The sequence below is a fragment of the Podarcis gaigeae genome (assembly GCF_964106915.1).
Source record: "Podarcis gaigeae genome assembly, chromosome: 10".
NCBI lineage: Eukaryota > Metazoa > Chordata > Lepidosauria > Squamata > Lacertidae > Podarcis > Podarcis gaigeae.
This window is the reverse complement of record NC_139686.1, coordinates 23,976,540-23,994,612: the sequence shown is the minus strand read 5'-3', so window position 1 is coordinate 23,994,612 and position 18,073 is coordinate 23,976,540. Positions and strand designations below refer to the sequence as shown.

General features: G+C 44.7%; 1 protein-coding gene and 1 long non-coding RNA gene across 6 annotated transcripts in view; one reads left to right on the top strand and one right to left on the bottom strand.

Moving 5' to 3' along the window:
- Positions 1–1,891: 1,891 nt before the first annotated feature.
- Positions 1,892–18,073, bottom strand: part of LOC310826324 — an 85,209-nt gene continuing 69,027 nt past the window's right edge. For both annotated transcript variants that reach the window (XR_014555747.1, XR_014555748.1), the window contains 3 exons: positions 3,829–3,992; positions 2,491–2,612; positions 1,892–2,344 (listed from right to left, as the gene is read on the bottom strand). This is a non-coding gene — a long non-coding RNA (uncharacterized lncRNA). The remainder of the gene's footprint in view (positions 2,345–2,490; positions 2,613–3,828; positions 3,993–18,073) is intronic.
- Positions 12,016–18,073, top strand: part of IGF1 (insulin like growth factor 1) — a 65,131-nt gene continuing 59,073 nt past the window's right edge. For 2 of the 4 annotated variants that reach the window (XM_083701017.1, XM_083701016.1), the window contains exon 1: positions 12,158–12,529. In XM_083701017.1, the coding sequence (XP_083557143.1) occupies positions 12,467–12,529 (63 nt within the window). In that variant the 5' untranslated portion in view covers positions 12,158–12,466. Of the gene's footprint in view, positions 12,104–12,157; positions 12,530–14,778; positions 14,846–18,073 lie in introns of those variants that run through there. The other 2 variants (XM_083701018.1, XM_083701019.1) reach the window with 2 other exon arrangements.

The window sequence follows — 18,073 nt, the reverse complement described above, 5'->3', positions numbered from 1 at the left end:
GCTACCACAATTATTATGCCACACAAACAGCATACACCACCTGAGGCAGTTATCTCACTCAACCTAATGGCAGAGCTGGCCCATAGTAATTTGTTTTCTGCTTTATGGAGAAGTCTAAAAAAGAAGAAGAAGAAGAAGAAGAAGAAGAAGAAGAAGAAGAAGAAGAAGAAGAAGAAGAAGAAGAAGAAGAAGAAGAAGAAGCCTTAGCCACCCATAGTTCAAAACCCTCAAGGTTTATGGTCCCTCTGTCAAGTTCATCTCTTTCAGTTTTACAAATTATGAGTTCAAATGTTCTTTCTTTCCCTCATTATGTCTCCCTGACAGATTTTTCATTCACTGAAACAGACTTTTTGTTATTCTGACAAATTTCCCACACAGCCCTGACAATTCCCCAATATCTTTTTTCTCCAGGCCTTTTCTCATCACTTCTCATCCTAGTCTCTTGCTATTCTCGTAGCCATTTTTACTAATATATTGGAGAGTCAGTGTGGTACAGTGGTTAAAGTATTAGACCAGGAATGAGGAGATCCAGGTTCAAATCCCCAGTAAAGCTCATGAGGTGAATTTATGCCAGTTGCTCTCTCTCTGCCTAAGCAACCTCACAGTGGTGTTGTGAAGTTAAAATTGGTGGGGAAACTTATGGAAACACACAGAGATAAAAACTAAAACTTCCCCATTAATAAATCCCATGGGACGTTTGTAGACTGTTCAGAGGATTGTTCTAGGAAAAATTACATGATTCCCTTTATTTCCAGTGTCCATGCATGTTTTGTTGCTTATGTAGCAAAAATGGCACTATCCACAGGAGGAAGAAATCAAGAAGTTTGGAGAACCCCAAGATTTGCTGAAGGACAAAAAGATTGGTGGGGGAGATCTCCAAACTGGCCCCACTGTTCATTGACCATGGAAAGTTGACTGAATTTTGGGAGGGGTGAAAAGGCATCTTATGGAGGGAGGCATGGTTGGCAGACTGGAATAATGAACAGGAGCAGTCCATACTGCCATATCTTGTTGCAAATCCAGTTGTGACTAATTCCAAACTGGTTTGTCTGTAAGCACATGCACACACACAGAACAATTTCAATTTTCCTGTGGTCAACAAATGTCCATGGACTGTGGACAATTTAAGTACATATTTGCCTCCTTGCCATGCTTTTCTGCGGTCTTTGTGACAAAGATGAGTCATCGGCGTTAATAGGACCAGGCTAGAAAAAGTGGCCATATATTTTAAAAGCAAAATATGTTAATGCTGCCTTGGCTCCCAAAGTTGAACATGATGAGGTCTAATGTAGATTACCAAGTAGCATGTTAGCAACCCTTCCGTTTTTATGTTGCTCTTAAAGAGCTGCGGTTGGAAAGAGTCACCATGCACACGTCTGTGATACTCATTATCCCAACGTTGGCCATATGGCATCAATAAGGCAATCCTCCTGTACACTCTAAAATATCTACGTGTCAGTTATTCCTGACCAAAACAATATTGTTATTCTTTGGCACAAATCCTTACCAATTAGCTACCTTTGAGAAGCTGGCCAGATCTTTGTTACTTGGCAAACCAAAGCCATCTCAAAGGTATATAGGCTATAATGAGAGCCAGGATATTATTATTATTTTTTGCTAAAATATTAAGAGTAATATTTCTAGCATCCCTGACCTCCACCTCTTGCATATTGATATTGTATGTTATGTACATCTGTTCATTATCTGGCCATTTCAACAGCCATCAATCATTCCGCTGACGTGGAGGGAAGCAGCAGTGATGCACAGTATTTTCTTCACTGGTGCTGCATTGTGACAAGGTGGGTATCTCAATGCACCTCTGGATGTAATAAAACTCACAGTTTAAAGGACATTAAAAAATAGAGAAATATTTACTTCAAAGTATGCTCACTACACTACTCAATTAATATGTGTCCATCTGATCCCTATGGGCAGAAATTATTCTAGGGTGCAGATGGTGCTGGGGGCAAAATGTCCTCTGATAGGATCTGTCCTCTGTTGGTGACTCCTGGAAGCTGTTAGGGCTCTGGTAGCAGCCCAAAGATGCCAGATGTCCACATGCTGTCCATGCACTAATTTCCCACATGTCTGATCTGCAAATACAGAATCTTATCGTCTAAGCAACTCTGCAGTCTAAACTGTGGCCCAACCAACTTTCTTCTTCTGAGAAACAAATCACAGACCTGGAATAGGTCTTGTAGGCCATCTGGTCCAGTGGAGGAAATCCAGAGCTAAGGCAACCCAACTTGTCTCTGCAACTGCAGATGCCACAATAGCCTGCCACCATTTTAGCATCCTGCGGAACAGCAGCAGCAGCAGCAGCAGCAGCAGCAGGAAGAGAGACCTGTGAGAATTCAAAGCCATTTTCATGAACAAGGCATGTGCCAGATGCAGTGGCATAGCGTGCATTGGCAAGGGTTGCACCTCCTAACCTCCTTGCAGACATTGCATGGGAGGCAACAAGTGGTCTTCACTGCACCCCTGCTGTACCTGCTCCTCATGGAGAGCCACCGCATTCTCCCTCTCAGCTTAGTGAACTCCCAGCAGATGCAGTGGCTGCTGCTCCTTGGTGGGCTGGGTGACGTCCCAGAAGCGCTGGAGATGCAGCAGGTCTAGGAGGATGGCAGTAGAGAACAGGCTCAGGCACCAAGTGCAGCCCTTCCCTGCCCACCTCTCTTTGGTCGTGCAGCACAAGGGTGGGCACCAACAGGTTCTGGGTGAGCGGGCAGCTTTCCTCTCTATGTTCCCACTGTGGGGCACGTGCTTCGCCCAAGGAGACATGCTGGGAGGGAGGCACCAGGGAAGGACCAGGAAATGTCCAGGAACTGGCTGGTGGGAATTCCACCCAGGACGGGCTTCTCTTCACCAGCCACAAGAAGGAGATGCCGCTGCAGCCCTAAACACCTAGCTTGGGCCCGGCTTGCCTACCCGTGGCTCCAGAAAGTGGCAGCCACACAGCCTTGGCGAGGGAGCCTGTTGTGGGCATGCTGGGTTGTGCCCCCTCAGAATTCTGCACCCGGGACCACAACCCCCCTCAGCACCCCCCCACTATGCCACTTGCCTGATGCGCAAAGAGAGAGTTTCCAGTCATCACTGCTGTCTCGTGAGAAATGCTTCTTATATACAGTGGTACCTTGACTGACGAACTTAATCCATTCCGGAAGTCCGTTCTTAAACCAAAGCTGTTCTTAAACCAACGCGTGCTTTCCCATAGCAGCAGGGGACTCGATTTACAAATGGAACACACTCAACAGGAAGCGAAACATGTTCTTATTCCAAGGCAAAGTTCACAAACCAAAACACCTACTTCCGGGTTTGCAGCGTTCTTAATCCAAGTTGTTCATAAGCTAAGCTGTTCTTAAACCAAGGTACCACTGTACAAAGAAACATAGACAGCTGCCTTTGTTCTGAGTCAGATAATTGAACCTCAGCATTGTTTAAACTGGCTGGCAGCATCTCTCCAAGGTTTCAGGTAAGGAGATGTTGCCAGTCCCAGCTGGAGATGTCAGAGTTAGAACCAGGGTTGTAGCGCCTGCAAAGTCATATCTCTGCACTCAAGCCCTGGCCCTTCTCTTAACTTTAATTCAACTGGGGCCGGTAAGACTGAACTCAACAGAACTAGCTTTTCAAGCTAGCCTGCTAGAAAAAAATATATCAAGCCTAAATCTTCACATGGATAATCAGCATGTTAATTAAGACTTTTATTGTGCATGGAGGTCTGTCAGGCAGTTCTGGAGCCAAGTCTGAAGAAGTCGTCTTAGGGCACTGAGTGCTTTGCCAAAAAAAGTGGGGGGGGGGGGAGCAAACAAAACAAAACAAAAAACCTACCATGACCAAGAGTGTCATGACCACTTAGAAAACTTTCTTCAAGGATGAGAATTCTTCTGCTGGCAGCATGCTATCAGGAACATCTGGCCCAGTGCTATGTCACAGTTTCTTCTGTTTATTTTACAAACAGCCAGCCACTGCAACATTTTCGGGTTGTAGTAAATCTGAGATAGGAGAATAAGGAGCACAGAAGAAAACATTATCAAGTAGTAAAGTATAAATTAAGACCGGGGGGCGGGGGGATCAGAATGATGTGCTTTGAAAAAGAGAGTATTTTATTTGCCACTGCAGCTGCAGATTTTCACATATGAACCAGCTTGCCTCTGGCCTACATTGTCCACTTCCCTTCACGATTCTGGATAAAACAAAACCAATCTGTACTCAGTGGATACAACCACAGCTCACAGAGGGTAGAAATAAGAAGGATAAAAGGGGTCTCTTTAATTAGTGGGAGATGGTTGGGGAAAAGATGGGGTCAAGGTGAGTACAGACATTTGGGTTTGTGGAGTGCAAGGGTCAGCTAGCAATTGTGTGTCAAAGTAGATTAATTAAAAGAAAGACTATCTAGAAATGCAGTGGCTTAGAACAGTGGATCCCTTCCATTTATGCAAGGCACTTTCAGGGGCAATGGGAATGACTTCTGATTTTTCAGGTTCCCCACTGCAGCCCGCCCATGCCCCATCCAATGCCACTCTGATAGGTTCTCCAACCTCAGGAGTGGCTTTTCTCCAACCTCAGGAGAGGGTAGTAGTGAGAAGGACGAATTGTTGAAGCCCCATGCCATGAAGGCAACTCCACCTATGGGTTCTATTGCATTTCAAGCAATACATAGAACCTGACCAGTGGTATGCCTGAAAATAGGAGCTGACATGAAGATATATCACTCAGAACAATGCAAATTGCTGAATCAGCAGCCCACTGGCTTCATCAATCCCCTGTCCGTATAATTCAGATGCAAGACAGACAGAGCTAGATCTATCAGTGTGGAAGAAACTGAATCCTGAAACAGCATTGTTTATTGCAATTGCCACTCCTGATATGATACTGAAATACAATGCCACAATCTATCACGTGCATTTTGAGTGCAAAGAACTTTGCAGTCCTTCTGTCATAACAAAACCTGTAAGTTAGGTCTTTGCTATGGACATTTTCAACGAAAGTTAAATACCGTGGTTTGCTCAAGGCCATACAGCAAAGCTGGAATTTAAATCTGGATCTCTTTAGTCCAACATGATCACCTACATGCCTCATTTCCCAGTGTTCTAGTCACCTTGGTTTTTCAGTAGCATCAGGTTGGTATGTGTCTGTCTTCAGTACATCTAATAAAAGAGTTACTGTTGATTAGACTTTGAATGTCAAGTTTCCTTTGGAAGAAGTTGTGAAACTTAAGCAAGGGATAAATAAATGCAATTTCGCCCCCAGTTACTATAGGCCATTTAACTTTATGGTTTATCAAAAATCTGTTATTTAATAGGATGATTGGGTCTGTGTGTGGTTTCTACCTTCGGCTTTAGCCAATTTTCATAGTTTCTAAAAATTTACTGTAAGAGGTTATGGCTTGACAATGGGAGACCACTAAGGCTGCCAGCCTTGCCAAACTATGCTGAATTATAGTGGTTTTGTAGTATTGGGCTGTAAGCCACAGGGAACCAGAGGGCTATAGCGAGAGAAAATGCTTTTCTAGGCAGACCTTGTTCTTCTTCAAATACAGGATTCTAACTAGAGCTTATTACTACAGTTCATAATGGAAGATACTAGTATTTATTTGTACGAGTACCAAATCCGAGAAATGTGAAAAAGACAAGGTATGGGAGGCCTGCAATACAAGGTTGCTGTGTGGGCTGCTCCTGTTCAGCTTGCAAGCCAGCCAGTCAGCCCTTCCAGGATGCTCCAGTCCATAATTCTCCTTGAACAGACAGTCAGTATTCCATGCACTATGAGCATGCATTATTTGCCCATTTAGGGAGGGGAGTCTCTTCTAAAGATTTTCTGTACTTCTGCAAACCTTGGGGTTCTCCTGAGCTTGCTGATCTGCTTGCATAGCACCATGTTGGCTGGATAAAGATTGGCACTTGCAAATGTGTTTGCTATTAGTACAGTGGTACCTCAGCTTACATACACTTCAGGTTACAGACTCCGCTAACCCAGAAATAGTGCTTCAGGTTAAGAACTTTGCTTCAGGGTGAGAACAGAAATCGTGCTCCAGCAGCACGGCAGAAGCAGGAGGCCCCATTAGCTAAAGTGGTGCTTCAGGTTAAGAACAGTTTCAGGTTAAGAACGGACCTCTGGAACGAATTAAGTACTTAACCCGAGGTACCACTGTATATAATACGGGTTTGCATAGGCTCTGCATGTACCCCAAACTACAAGAAATGAGGTGACTTGGGGAAGGTTCTCACATTTCTGAGTTGGATGTTACCTTTTAACAAGGTATGGGGACGCAGGTGGCGCTGTGGGTTAAAGCCTCAGCGCCTAGGACTTGCCGATCGAAAGGTCGGTGGTTCGAATCCCTGCGGCGGGGTGCGCTCCCGCTGCTCGGTCCCAGCGCCTGCCAACCTAGCAGTTCGAAAGCACCTCCGGGTGCAAGTAGATAAATAGGGACCGCTTACCAGCGGGAAGGTAAACGGTGTTTCCGTGTGCGGCTCTGGCTCGCCAGAGCAGCGATGTCACGCTGGCCACGTGACCCGGAAGTGTCTCCGGACAGCGCTGGCCCCTGGCCTCTTAAGTGAGATGGGCGCACAACCCCAGAGTCTGGCAAGACTGGCCCGTACGGGCAGGGGTACCTTTACCTTTACCTTTACTTTTAACAAGGTTAGTGAAATCAATTCCTGGGTTGCTCTGTGGCCCAACCATGTTTTCTTTTCCAGAGAAACAAAAGCAAGCTGACATGGGAAATGTTCAGAGCACGAGAGGGGAGGGGGACCAAAGTTTCATGGCAAAGTTTTCGACCAGATTATTGGCCACTTTCAGTATAACTAATACAAATGCAGAATATATTAGCAACAGTAGCAATAATAAATAATACAATTTAAATAATGGTGATGATGATGTTCAGTAGTAATGAAATGTTGAGTTTTACTTGGAAAATATACACAAAAGTGGGAGGGAATGGTTAGCTAGAACCCCCAAGGGGACCTTTTAAGAGGTGAGGATGCTTTGCCATGTCCAACTTGTAATATTTAAAGTAGGGTTTCCCAAACTTCGGTCTCCAGCTGTTGGACTACAACTCCCATCATCCCTAGCTAGCAGGACCAGCGGTCAGGGATGATGGGAATTGTAGTCCAAAAACGACTGGAGACCCAAGTTTGGGATACCCTGATCTAAAGCATAAGAAAAAAGGGTGCTGTGGCCCCCAGAGGGCTCACGAATTTTCTAGTAATTTTTGGCACGGCTTACATCACACATTCCCCGTATCGTAACACAGGCAAACAAGGCTACAACTATACCTGTAGAAGGCAAAGAGCAAAGCAGAAGTACATGGCAACACACACACATATAGAGATGGAGAAAGATATTCTTTGGAAAAGGAGTATGGGGTTCCTATAAGCATCTACACAGGAAGTCCATAAAAGCAGTCCTGATGCTGAACTATTCTTAAGATATAATGGGAGGAATTCAGCACCAAGCTCTTCTGATCACTCCATCTGTGCAAGCGTTCCTGCTTTCTGGATAGAACAACCCCTCCTCCTCCTCCATCCATGCGCTGCTCTGGAGGTTCTTCTGACTCTCCAGAGTGGATGTCGGAGAGGCACATGGGCATGTGATGGAAGGAGAGGAAGCAAATTTCTGTTGTGCTAGCAAGAGCCTTTGCAGTAACTAACACTAGCACGTCATATTGGTTGAATTCAGACCACAATATTTTTAATTGATTATTATTTATCCCATTAACACCTACATAGCATTCATCTTTTTCAAGTTCCAAACCAGGATGTGCATCTTCTGGGGCATGCTCTCAGGCAAGTCACGTGACCTGTGCCTCACTCTCCTTCCCCCCCCCCAGCACTTTTTGAGGGTGAGATCTCACATGCTTTTCTGAAGAGCGCGAGAGATCACGGCACTCAAAATGGCTGCTGCCATCTTGTGTGAGAGAAAAAATGGGATGTCCCTTTTTTCTGGGGCACTTGGGGAAGTATGTACCTGTAGACTGAGGAGTATAAAATATATCAAGTTTGACTGAATTGCTCCAGCAACAGTATGTTTCTAGGTGCTGTTCAGAAGTCACATACAGCACTGTCATCATTCAGTAGGTTTTAGGCCCCCAATTCTGAACAGCAAGGCACTGAGTTCTCACCTACAGAGAGAGCACATTGTTGGTAACAAACACATAACAAGAGCCATGCTGGATCAGGCCAATGACCCTTCTAGTTCAGCATTTTGTTTCCACGGCAGCCAACCAGATGCCCTTTGGAAGCCGGCAAGCAGGACATGATGAGCACAGTAATTTAATTTCCCAATTGTTGACTCAGATAACATCTCCAAGGATGTCAGGGGATTTTAAAAAGAGACACGGGATCCAAGAGAGAAGAGTAGAACAGGCTGAATGTGAGCAGGCATAAGAGACTCAGTGACTGGACACGGAGGCTAAGGATGTATCCTATTCTCTGCAGTAACCAAAAGATGCCTCTGGGAAACCCATAAGCAAACATGAGCACCTCTTCCTTGTTTTTCTGCAGCACCTGGGACCTGGAAGCATGTGCTTTCTGAACTTGAAGGACTCCATTAGATCAGTGTTTCCCAACCTTGTGCCTCCAGATGTTTTTGGCCTACAACTCCCATCATCCCTAGCTAGCAAGACCAGTGGTCAGGGATGATGGGAGTTGTAGGCCAAAAACATCTGGAGGCACAAGGTTGGGAAACACTGCATTAGATGACATAAAAAAATAGTCACTGGTAGATGTGCCCTCTATAATTCCCATTTAAAGCCCGCTAAGGTTGCATAAAAGTAAAGGTAAAGGGACCCCTGACCATTAGGTCCAGTCGTGGCCAACTCTGGGGTTGCAGCGCTCATCTTGCTTTATTTGCCGAGGGAGCTGGTGTACAGCCTCTGGGTCATGTGGCCAGCATGACTAAGCCGCTTCTGGCGAAACCAGAGCAGCACACGGAAACGCCGTTTACCTTCCCGCTGGAGCAGTACCTATTTATCTACTTGCTCTTTGATGTGCTTTCGAACTGCTAGGTTGGCAGTAGTAGGGACCAAGCAACGGGAGCTCACTTCGTCACAGGGATTCAAACCGCCAACCTTCTGATCAGCAAGTCCTAGGCTCTGTGGTTTAACCCACAGCGCCACCCACGTCCCTAAGGTTGCATACCTTATCCTAAATTTAAAGAATGTTTAAAGCACATGACATGACTTCAATGAAACATGGCCCCCACCCCAAAAATATTCAGGGCGCAAAAGGGCTTGTCCCCCTGGAGCTGGTGCCCTTGCTCCAAAGCTAAGCATTTAGGAGCACTAAAAATACAAGGTGCTTCAACTTCAAGGGAATGATGCTCAAGTTCTGTTATGCACAATGGAACATCACAGAAAACACCATTTAAGTCACTCTGAATTAAGATTTCGTAACACCCCAAATCATTTGCAGAGAAAATTGTAGATCAAGCCAAAAGGCAGCGCATGGAGACCTGCCTTAACTGTTGCAAAGCAGCCCTAATTATTATTAGTCTAATTCCCATTATGAGGCTGCATAGGCACCGGCTCCTAGGGGTTGAGGCAGTCTTCCGCTCCCCCGTTTTTTGGGTTTTTTTAAAGGGCCAGGCCCCCTCCGTGTTCAGAGGGTGTTTGGTTCCACCCACTGGCTCCTCGCAATGTCACACGCGCAATGTCAGGATGTCACATTGGGCCCCCTCAATCAACTTGAGAACATGGTACCTCTGTGAGGCTGGTTCCTGCATTTCACTCTCTGTATCGTATGAGTTCTAAAATCCAAAGACAGCATTTCCAACAGTTTTAAGGAATCTGTTCAACTGGTGAAAGTTGCATTCCTGGCGTAAGTCAGAAAGAGAAATACGATTTATCTGTGGGAAGCAGACAAGGGACTTCTTGGCCTCTCTTCTACTGAGTCATCTTTCTCTCCCCCCCCCCCCCGCCGCCTTTCATACTGACAGTGGTTTCTAGGAAATGTGTAGACCTTCAAACATGAGTCAATAAATTGCTTATCAAATCTCACACAAGATCCTTTCAGACCACGATAAGATAAAAAGTGGATAATCTTGCCAAAGCCCAATGCTGCCTCTGTGGAAATGTGTAAACTGGCTACGGAACAAGTCAAGGTGTAGAGTCCTTGCTGAATGTATGCCCTTTCCTTCAGCCTAGCTCATTGGGGAAGGACTGTAGTGCAATGGAGTAAAAATGTATGACGCATTCATCTCCTGTTAAATGTGTCGTGGGGTGGCCAAGTCGGGGCAATGCAGGTGGAGAATTGGCCAAGGACCCAGAGGAAAGCTCCAGCAGGATGTGGTGGCCTCTGATGGGAGTGGGGGAATCGGCTAGTGAGGATCCTGGGTGGGGGCTGCCTCAAGAGCTATTCAGCAGTAGAACAGGCTCCCTCAGAAGGTGGTGGACTCTCCTTCATTGGAGGTTGGATGGCCATCTGTCATGTATGCTTTAGTTGAGATTCCTTTGTAGCAAGCAGTTGGACTAGAAGACCCTCAGAATCCCTTTCAACTCTACAACTTATCATTCAACCTGCTCTCTTGTCTCATCCGTACCTGGGTGTTCCATCACCTTCTCTGTCCCTGCCTCCCTCTCCAAGCTTGACGGAGCCTCTCACTGATAAACCCACTTCTGCGCCCTCAGATACTGAGAGTAGCCCTGCCTGCTCAGAGGGAGAAGAAGGAGCAGACTCGGGGGAGGAGGTGTTGGAAGTTGTAGAGGCAACAGGGTTTAGTGGGCAGAAGGCAGTCCAGAATGAGAGGCAGAAGTGGGGGTTGGAGAGGAGTGGGGTTAAGCGGCAGAGATCAAGCAGACAGCTGAAGAAGCCAGCGAGTCTCCTCTTCCTGCTGCATCCAACTGCCCTCCAAACCTGGTCTCTCAAAACACAAAGAGGAATGAAAAGGGTGGAGCAAAGAGAGACAAGAAAAAGGAGCCTCAGGTTGCTGGGGAAGGACCGGGGGGTGAGCCTTAGAGAATGGTGGGAAGGCAGAGCCATTCATTCCTCGCAACTGCTTCATTGGGGCAAGACCTACTGGGAAGAGTTGCTGAGATCACTAGGTATGAGCTATTTAGTTTATATAAATAAAGAGTTAGCATCACTGACATCTTGTGAGTTATTACTGGCTTGCTCCCGCCTCCCGCCTTGACAGCAGCACCTCCAGCAAAATCGTAGCCAGAGTTCTTTGCCATCATCTACCTAGGAATGGGGACGCGGGTGGCACTGTGGGTAAAACCTCAGCGCCTAGGACTTGCCGATCGCATGGTCGGCGGTGCAAGTAGATAAATAGGGACCGCTTAACAGCGGAAAGGTAAACGGTGTTCCGTGTGCTGTGCTGGCTCGCCAGATGCAGCTTGTCACACTGGCCACGTGACCCGGAAGTGTCTGCGGACAGCGCTGGCTCCCGGCCTATAGAGTGAGATGAGCGCACAACCCTAGAGTCTGACAAGACTGGCCCGAACGGGCAGGGGTACCTACCTAGGAATGGGAGAAAAAATTGATTCCGTTTGCATTTTAAGCAGAATCTATCAAATTCACCACACTTCAAAATTCACACTTACCCAAATTTTGTGATGCAGTTCTCAAACAAAGCACCCCTTTTCCCAAGCACCTCTTCAACCCTCTATTACTATTTTTTTTTACAAACAGAATAAACAAAATCCCACGAGGCAGCCACTAAAAGAAATGGAAGTGCTCTTTGCTGTAGTCAGAGAGGGTAGGAAATCACATTAGCCTGTAAGGTAGGGCAGATTGCAATGTGATTTAATGTGATTTAATAAAAGTTAGAAAGCCTCCAATCAAGCACTCTATAACAGATCAGTCTGCAAACTTGTGATTTCAGAGTTAACGTTAGCAGGAGCTTGTTTTGATGGTGAGCTCAAGTGTGCATAGATGTATCCAGCTTCTCATTTCGTTCAGCTGAAAGGTAAACGACAGCTGATCTCTGGCTGTGTGTGAAGCCGGCTGAAACGTGACCATTCATACATTTCATTTCCCATTGCAGCTTCAGTTTCTTTGACTTCTTAAACTGTTTTTCCTCCTCCCCCTGCCCTTTGCTAATGTACATTCTTTTAAGGGTGGGGGGGAGAGAACATGCTCCAGTGCTCCAGTTTCAGAATGCAAAGGTATGATGTTATTTGTCACCATGCCCAAAAAAGTCCTTACTCAGTAACTTTGCCAGAAGAGGGAGAGGGAGAGAGAGAGAAGGCAAATGTTCCCCCAGCTGTTTCCTGTCTACAGTGTCTGTGTAATGTAGATAAATGTGAGGATTTTCTCTAAATCCCTCTTCTGTTTGCTAAATCTCACTGTCACTGCTAAAATCAGTGCAGATAGAGCCTGCGCAATGGAATAAAAGTCCTCAATATTGAAATGTGACATTGCTCTCAACATCTCACCTCTCTCTGGATTTCTTTTCTTCCCTTTTTTCCCTCCCCCACCTCATTATTACTGCTAACCAATTCATTTCCAGAGTTTGCACTTAAGAAGCAATGGAAAAAATCAACAGTCTTTCAACACAATTATTTAAGTGCTGCTTTTGTGATTTCTTGAAGGTAAATCTTTCTTCCTATTTGATTTTTCTTTTTAAAGAAAATATTATGATTATATTGTGTGTAATCTGATTCTGCTTAGAAGAGTGTTATATGCACTTTTTTCAGTGTCATTATTTCTGTACTGGGAATTTTATTTCTAAACTGCTGAACAGACAATTTTAGCAGAGCTGAAGAATGACTGCATGTGATGGTTGTTCTGAACACAGCTAGGTAACTGACGAGGTAAAGCTATTGCAGGTACTTAGGAATTCAGCTTGTGTTGGGGAAACTTTTTTGCAAAATTCTGGCTAGCTTGTCATATCTGAAATTTCTACTAACATCATTTTCTGTAGCTAGTGCTGCTAGCATGGAGCAAGAAATTTTAAAGTTTCTCTGCAGGTGCAAATGCAAATGTGATAGTCATTTGACAGCAGGTAGCTGGTTCACTTCTGTAAGACTGCTATATGCACAGAATTAACATTGAATGTACAGCTGTTTTCTGACAGTGTTGTACATTTACTTCTTTTTAATGCTTTCCTGTTAAGTCAACATTAAGTTTGTTTTTCCTTTTCTAAAACAGAAACCATGTACAGCTTTTGCTGGCTATGCAGATTGATGATAAGATTAAGTTATTCTGCATTAAGGAAAGTAGAGATATCTTCCAGTCAAGCTTTATTTTGCACTCTGCAAAGAGGCTTTAGTCAGGCAAAGTTGGAGATGGAATTTTTATACCATATTACTAGTCATTGCTCCTTAAGAACATAAAAAGCTTTTAAGGTTAATTTTGGCTTCAGTAGATGCACTGACCTCTGTTTCTCTCAGCTGGCCTTCACTCAAGTTTCCATTCTCAGCAAGATTATATCCTTCAAGAACAATTTTTTTTGTTTTGTTTTTCCATTTGTAGCAGGATTTTGTACAGCTGACACAGTCTCTAAAGCAATAGGTGCCAATTTAGTTTTGTTTTTTTAATTATCTAAGTAGGATTTATCCATTTCATTTTAAGATGGGGGGATTTTGTAACAGTAGAAGCAAACAGAATGCAATGCAATGCATTGCTGAATTCAGTAGCCATTGGAGAGTCAGAGTTACAACTCCACAACTATGTGCATCCTTTGCTCAGTTTACTGAAGAGTTGGAATTAAACTACTGAGGTTGTTTATATATATATATATCTCCAATATACTACAGATTCCAAATTGCTGTCATTTAGCCATGGTCTACTGAAATCAACTGAGCTATCCCAATTTATAAGTGAAGACAGCTTCTGCCAGTTTGGTGTGCATGACCTAAACATGCTAACAGAGCCACATCTGACTAAGCTCTAAGGGACTTACTCCCTAGTGAGTCTAAGAAGGACTGCAGTTTCAGTCCAGAAGTTCTAAGAGGGGTCAAAGGCATCTTCAGAAAGAGATAAGCAATATATTGTATGGGTGCTTTCCCCAACATTCCGGATTCTACTAGACCCTTTCATATGAGCTAGAAGCACGGGGGTCTACCCCCAAATTTCCTTTACATTCTGCTATCTGCATTGATTTTGCTAATCCCTTTCCATGGGAACTAGAGGCTGTGTGACTTGTGATTGTCGGTTGGGAAAACCATCCGTTTAGACCTCTTGTTTAAATCTTCCACTGCATTACTTTGATTGTATCCACTGTGTTAGGTTATTTCTCTATCACAAGATGTGTCTAGTAACAGATTGATGATTTGTAGTGCTGTCTTTGACAGTAGGGCAGTTTGCATGTGTATTTACTTAGCATAGACTGATACTTGGTTCTTGGGGCAGCCAGACAAGTTCGGAAACATACAAATGAATGCATTTTAATCTGTGGCATCCCTGCTGCCACCGCTGTGTCTCTGAGAAATGTTTTCAGTCAATTGAAAGCGTCATCCGTTTAGACGAATCAGCGCTCACCCAAATTTCGCTGGAACATTCATATGTGCTGCTTGATTTAAAGCTTGTTGAATGGGAGGAGTTGCGGAAGGGCAAGGAAGGTGTAAAAGCCATGGAGCAAGCCATCTGTTGGCTTCCTTAAGTGCCACTGTTTTGGACCGCCACTCTCCACATGCAGTAGACACTGGATCTTCTCCTGAAGGAGAGATTCGTGAAAATCTCAGCTGTAAACACAATTGGTCATTCATTATAGGGGTGTTTAGTCTGCCTTGCACTGTCCTGAGTCAGACTCAGAGTCCAAATGTAATCAGATGCTTCAATAAAACTCCACCCACATGACAGTGTGTGCTTTTAAAGGCCTCTGTTTCCCATTCAATTTGGACATACAATAAATTGGACACACCCCGACCTATTGAAAAGACCAGCGGCCAAATTGTTAGATCATCGTAAGTATTTTCTTATGAATCCCACCATCCCCATCTAAATGAAAATGAACAGGAAAGGTACAGAAGAGAGTATTATTTCTGTCAGATTCCTGAATATTCTTTAAGGGACAATTTTATGTTTTTTCAGAGCTAGGTCGATAGGTCCATTTGGCCTAGGAGCATATGAATCCATCCCTTTCCTCCAAGTCATTGATTGTTTTATAATTTGTCAGGGTGGGGGAGTGTTGAAACTCTTGGCAATTGCATTGTGTCATATTCTTGGCTTGCACTAAAGAAGGGGGGGAACATGGAAACCCTGTATCTTGTCCCAGAACTGATATTTCACTTACAACGTAACTCTCCTGAAAAGTCTTTAAAAAATATAACATTGCTGAATGAGGCTTATGTTTGAGGCAAGGCCAGATGTGAATTAAGAACACCCTGCTAAACACACAGTGTTCTTAGACAGATACACAATGCCATTCCGTTGAGACCATGATGGAAGAGCTCTTTGAACTGCATCCTTGGAAGCAAGAGCATGAAGTCAGCAGGTGATTTACCTCTGCACGCAACAGCTTTTAAGATATCATTGAACAGAGGAAGTGATATTATTAAAACATCGCCTCTTCAGAGCTTTAAGAATGAAATACAGAGGGGCTTTACTGTCATGTTCATGCATTCAGGGTTTTTCTTTTGTTTTGCCAATTTATTTTTTAACGTTACAAAGCTGAGGGAGGACTCATGTTGCAAATGGGAAGAAGGGGTATTTTCCAATCACTCCTTGGTGTATCTCATTTTGGTCTTTGTGTTGGATGTTTTCATTGTATCAATGTCAGTATGATGAATGAAAGTGATGGTTCCAGCTTCTATACTAGCTGTTTCAATACAATCTAGCAATTAACCCACCAGTCATAGCTGGGCATAGAGTGTTGGCTTGCAAAGAGCAAGGCCTGCGCAGGGGCAATGGATCCTCACTTGCTCTGTATTAACCATGAGCTCCCTGGATGGTAGGACCAGTCCAGGTGTTGCCAAGGGTAGATTCTGCCCTTATGCTAGCAATGGGAAACCATGTTCCAGATGTTGCTGGGATCCAACTCCCATCATCCCTGTCTGTTGGCCATGCTTGGTGGGGCTGACAAATACCTGGAGGACCACAGGTTCTCCAGTCATGCCTTACAGAATAAGCTTACCATGTACTTTTTCCAATGAGAGTGAATGGCAGCCATATGGGACAAAGTGAAAGAGGACACTACTGAGACCAAACCTACTTTACAACCAGGGTGAACCCAGCCATTGAGAATATCCTCTTTTCCTATTTGCATAGGCTCTTCTGGATCTGGGGTTTTGGTCATGTTGGGATATGATACAGTGCTGGGGGGGGGGAGTTGAGAAATGTCTTATATATGAAGGATTACTCAATATAACAAATGTGTAGGATCATGATGTTAATGTGGCCAAAACACAGCTGAAAAACAAGATGGAGGTATCAGTGTGAGTGGGTTGGGGGTGGAGAATCACAGAATTGTTGACTGGGAAGGGACCCCGAGAATCATCTAGGCCAACCCCCTGCAATGCAAGAATCTCAACTAGATGATACATGACAGGTGGCCATCCAACTTCTGCTTTAAAACTTCCAAGGAAGGAATGACCACCACCTTTCATGGGAGTCTGTTCCACTGTCAAACAGCTCTTACTGTCAGAAAGTTCTTCCTGAAGTTTAGTTGCAATATCCTTTCTTGCAACTTGAATCCATTGGTTTGGGTCCTAGCCTACGGAGCAGGAGAAAACAAGCTTGCCCCATCCTCCAGGTGACAGCCCTTTAGATATTTGAAGATGATTATCATATCTCCTCTCCATTCTCAGTAGCCAGAAAATGTTGAGCATCTGTTGCAGGGAGCTGGAGAAAACCAAGGAGATTCAGAATGGAGTGTCCTGGAAGAAGTAATAAGCAGCACACTAGAACCAGTCCCAGCTGTATTTCAGAATTCCTATCTAGCAGGTGTTTAGGTGTTCCCAGTTGCTTCTGAATCTAACAAAACATAAGAAGTGCTTTTGTGCTTTGATGGTGCTTGTGTTTGCCATTTCCGCCTGGTCCATCAAACGTTCTGGGGAAGAATGTGACTAAATTGTCACTGATGTCCAGGAGAGATCAGTTCACTGCAGCTGCTTTGTGCTGCTCCAGTAACACAAAGCAGCTGCTAATCCTAATTTAAACAGCATTTATACAAGGGTTTAGAGCTGCTTTGGTAGCTGGACCACACCCAATCCATTTGGCCTTGCCCTTTGCAGTTGAACCATACTATATCTGTTGATTTAAACCCTCTGCAAACTGACAACTGTAACACTGCCTGGGTTTACCTATTAGCTGCCAGGATCAATAATATACTCAGGGTAGGGCTCCTGTGCTTTTAACTGTAATGCAAAAGAGCATTTTGGGGGAGGCAGGGGCAACTCTGTGAGTTACAGTGGTTAGAGAAGCTTTGTCTTCTATTGAATCTGGCAACTCTCTTTTCCCTACACTTTCAGGAACAGTCTTCATAACAAAGGGACTGGAAAGTCTTTAGAGACTTTGGACTCTGGACGTTTTCCGTGTTTTTCTACCCCTCCCCACCCTACAATTTCCCTCAGAGGATTGATTTGCATGATCTTTGACTGCATGGGATGTGGCTTGGCTTGATCCCTGCCCTGGTTGTCTCACATATGGTGGGAGAATGTCCATTTCCAATCAAGGGAGGCTTGAGTCCATGCCTCTGTCTGGAAGCCCTGGGCTCTCTGTGCCTTTCCCCCACCAGTCCCAGATATGTGTGGGCAAAAAGCAGTTGCTCAGGGAAGAACGAAATGCACCCAACACATGTTCAGTGGTGCCCTGTTAATGACTTCACATGTTCCTGGGATGAGCCCTATATTTGAAAGTATCTTCTGTGACTGAACCCACAAACAAGGTTTGGCTCAAGTTAAACCCTGGTGGGTGCAGAATTAGGTTTTCTAATTCTGTACAAGCCACACAATTGGACAGTGCTGAAAAACTGACCAGGCAGGCAGGAAGACTCATTGCTCCAAACATTACCGTATTTTTTGCTCTATAGGACGCACTTTTCCCCCTCCAAAAATGAAGGGGAAATGTGTGTGCGTCCTATGGGGCGAATGCAGGCTTTCGCTGAAGCCTGGAGAGCGAGAGGGGTCAGTGCGCACTGACCCCTCTCGCTCTCCAGGCTTCAGGAAGCTATCTGCAACCCGTGGGAGAGCTGC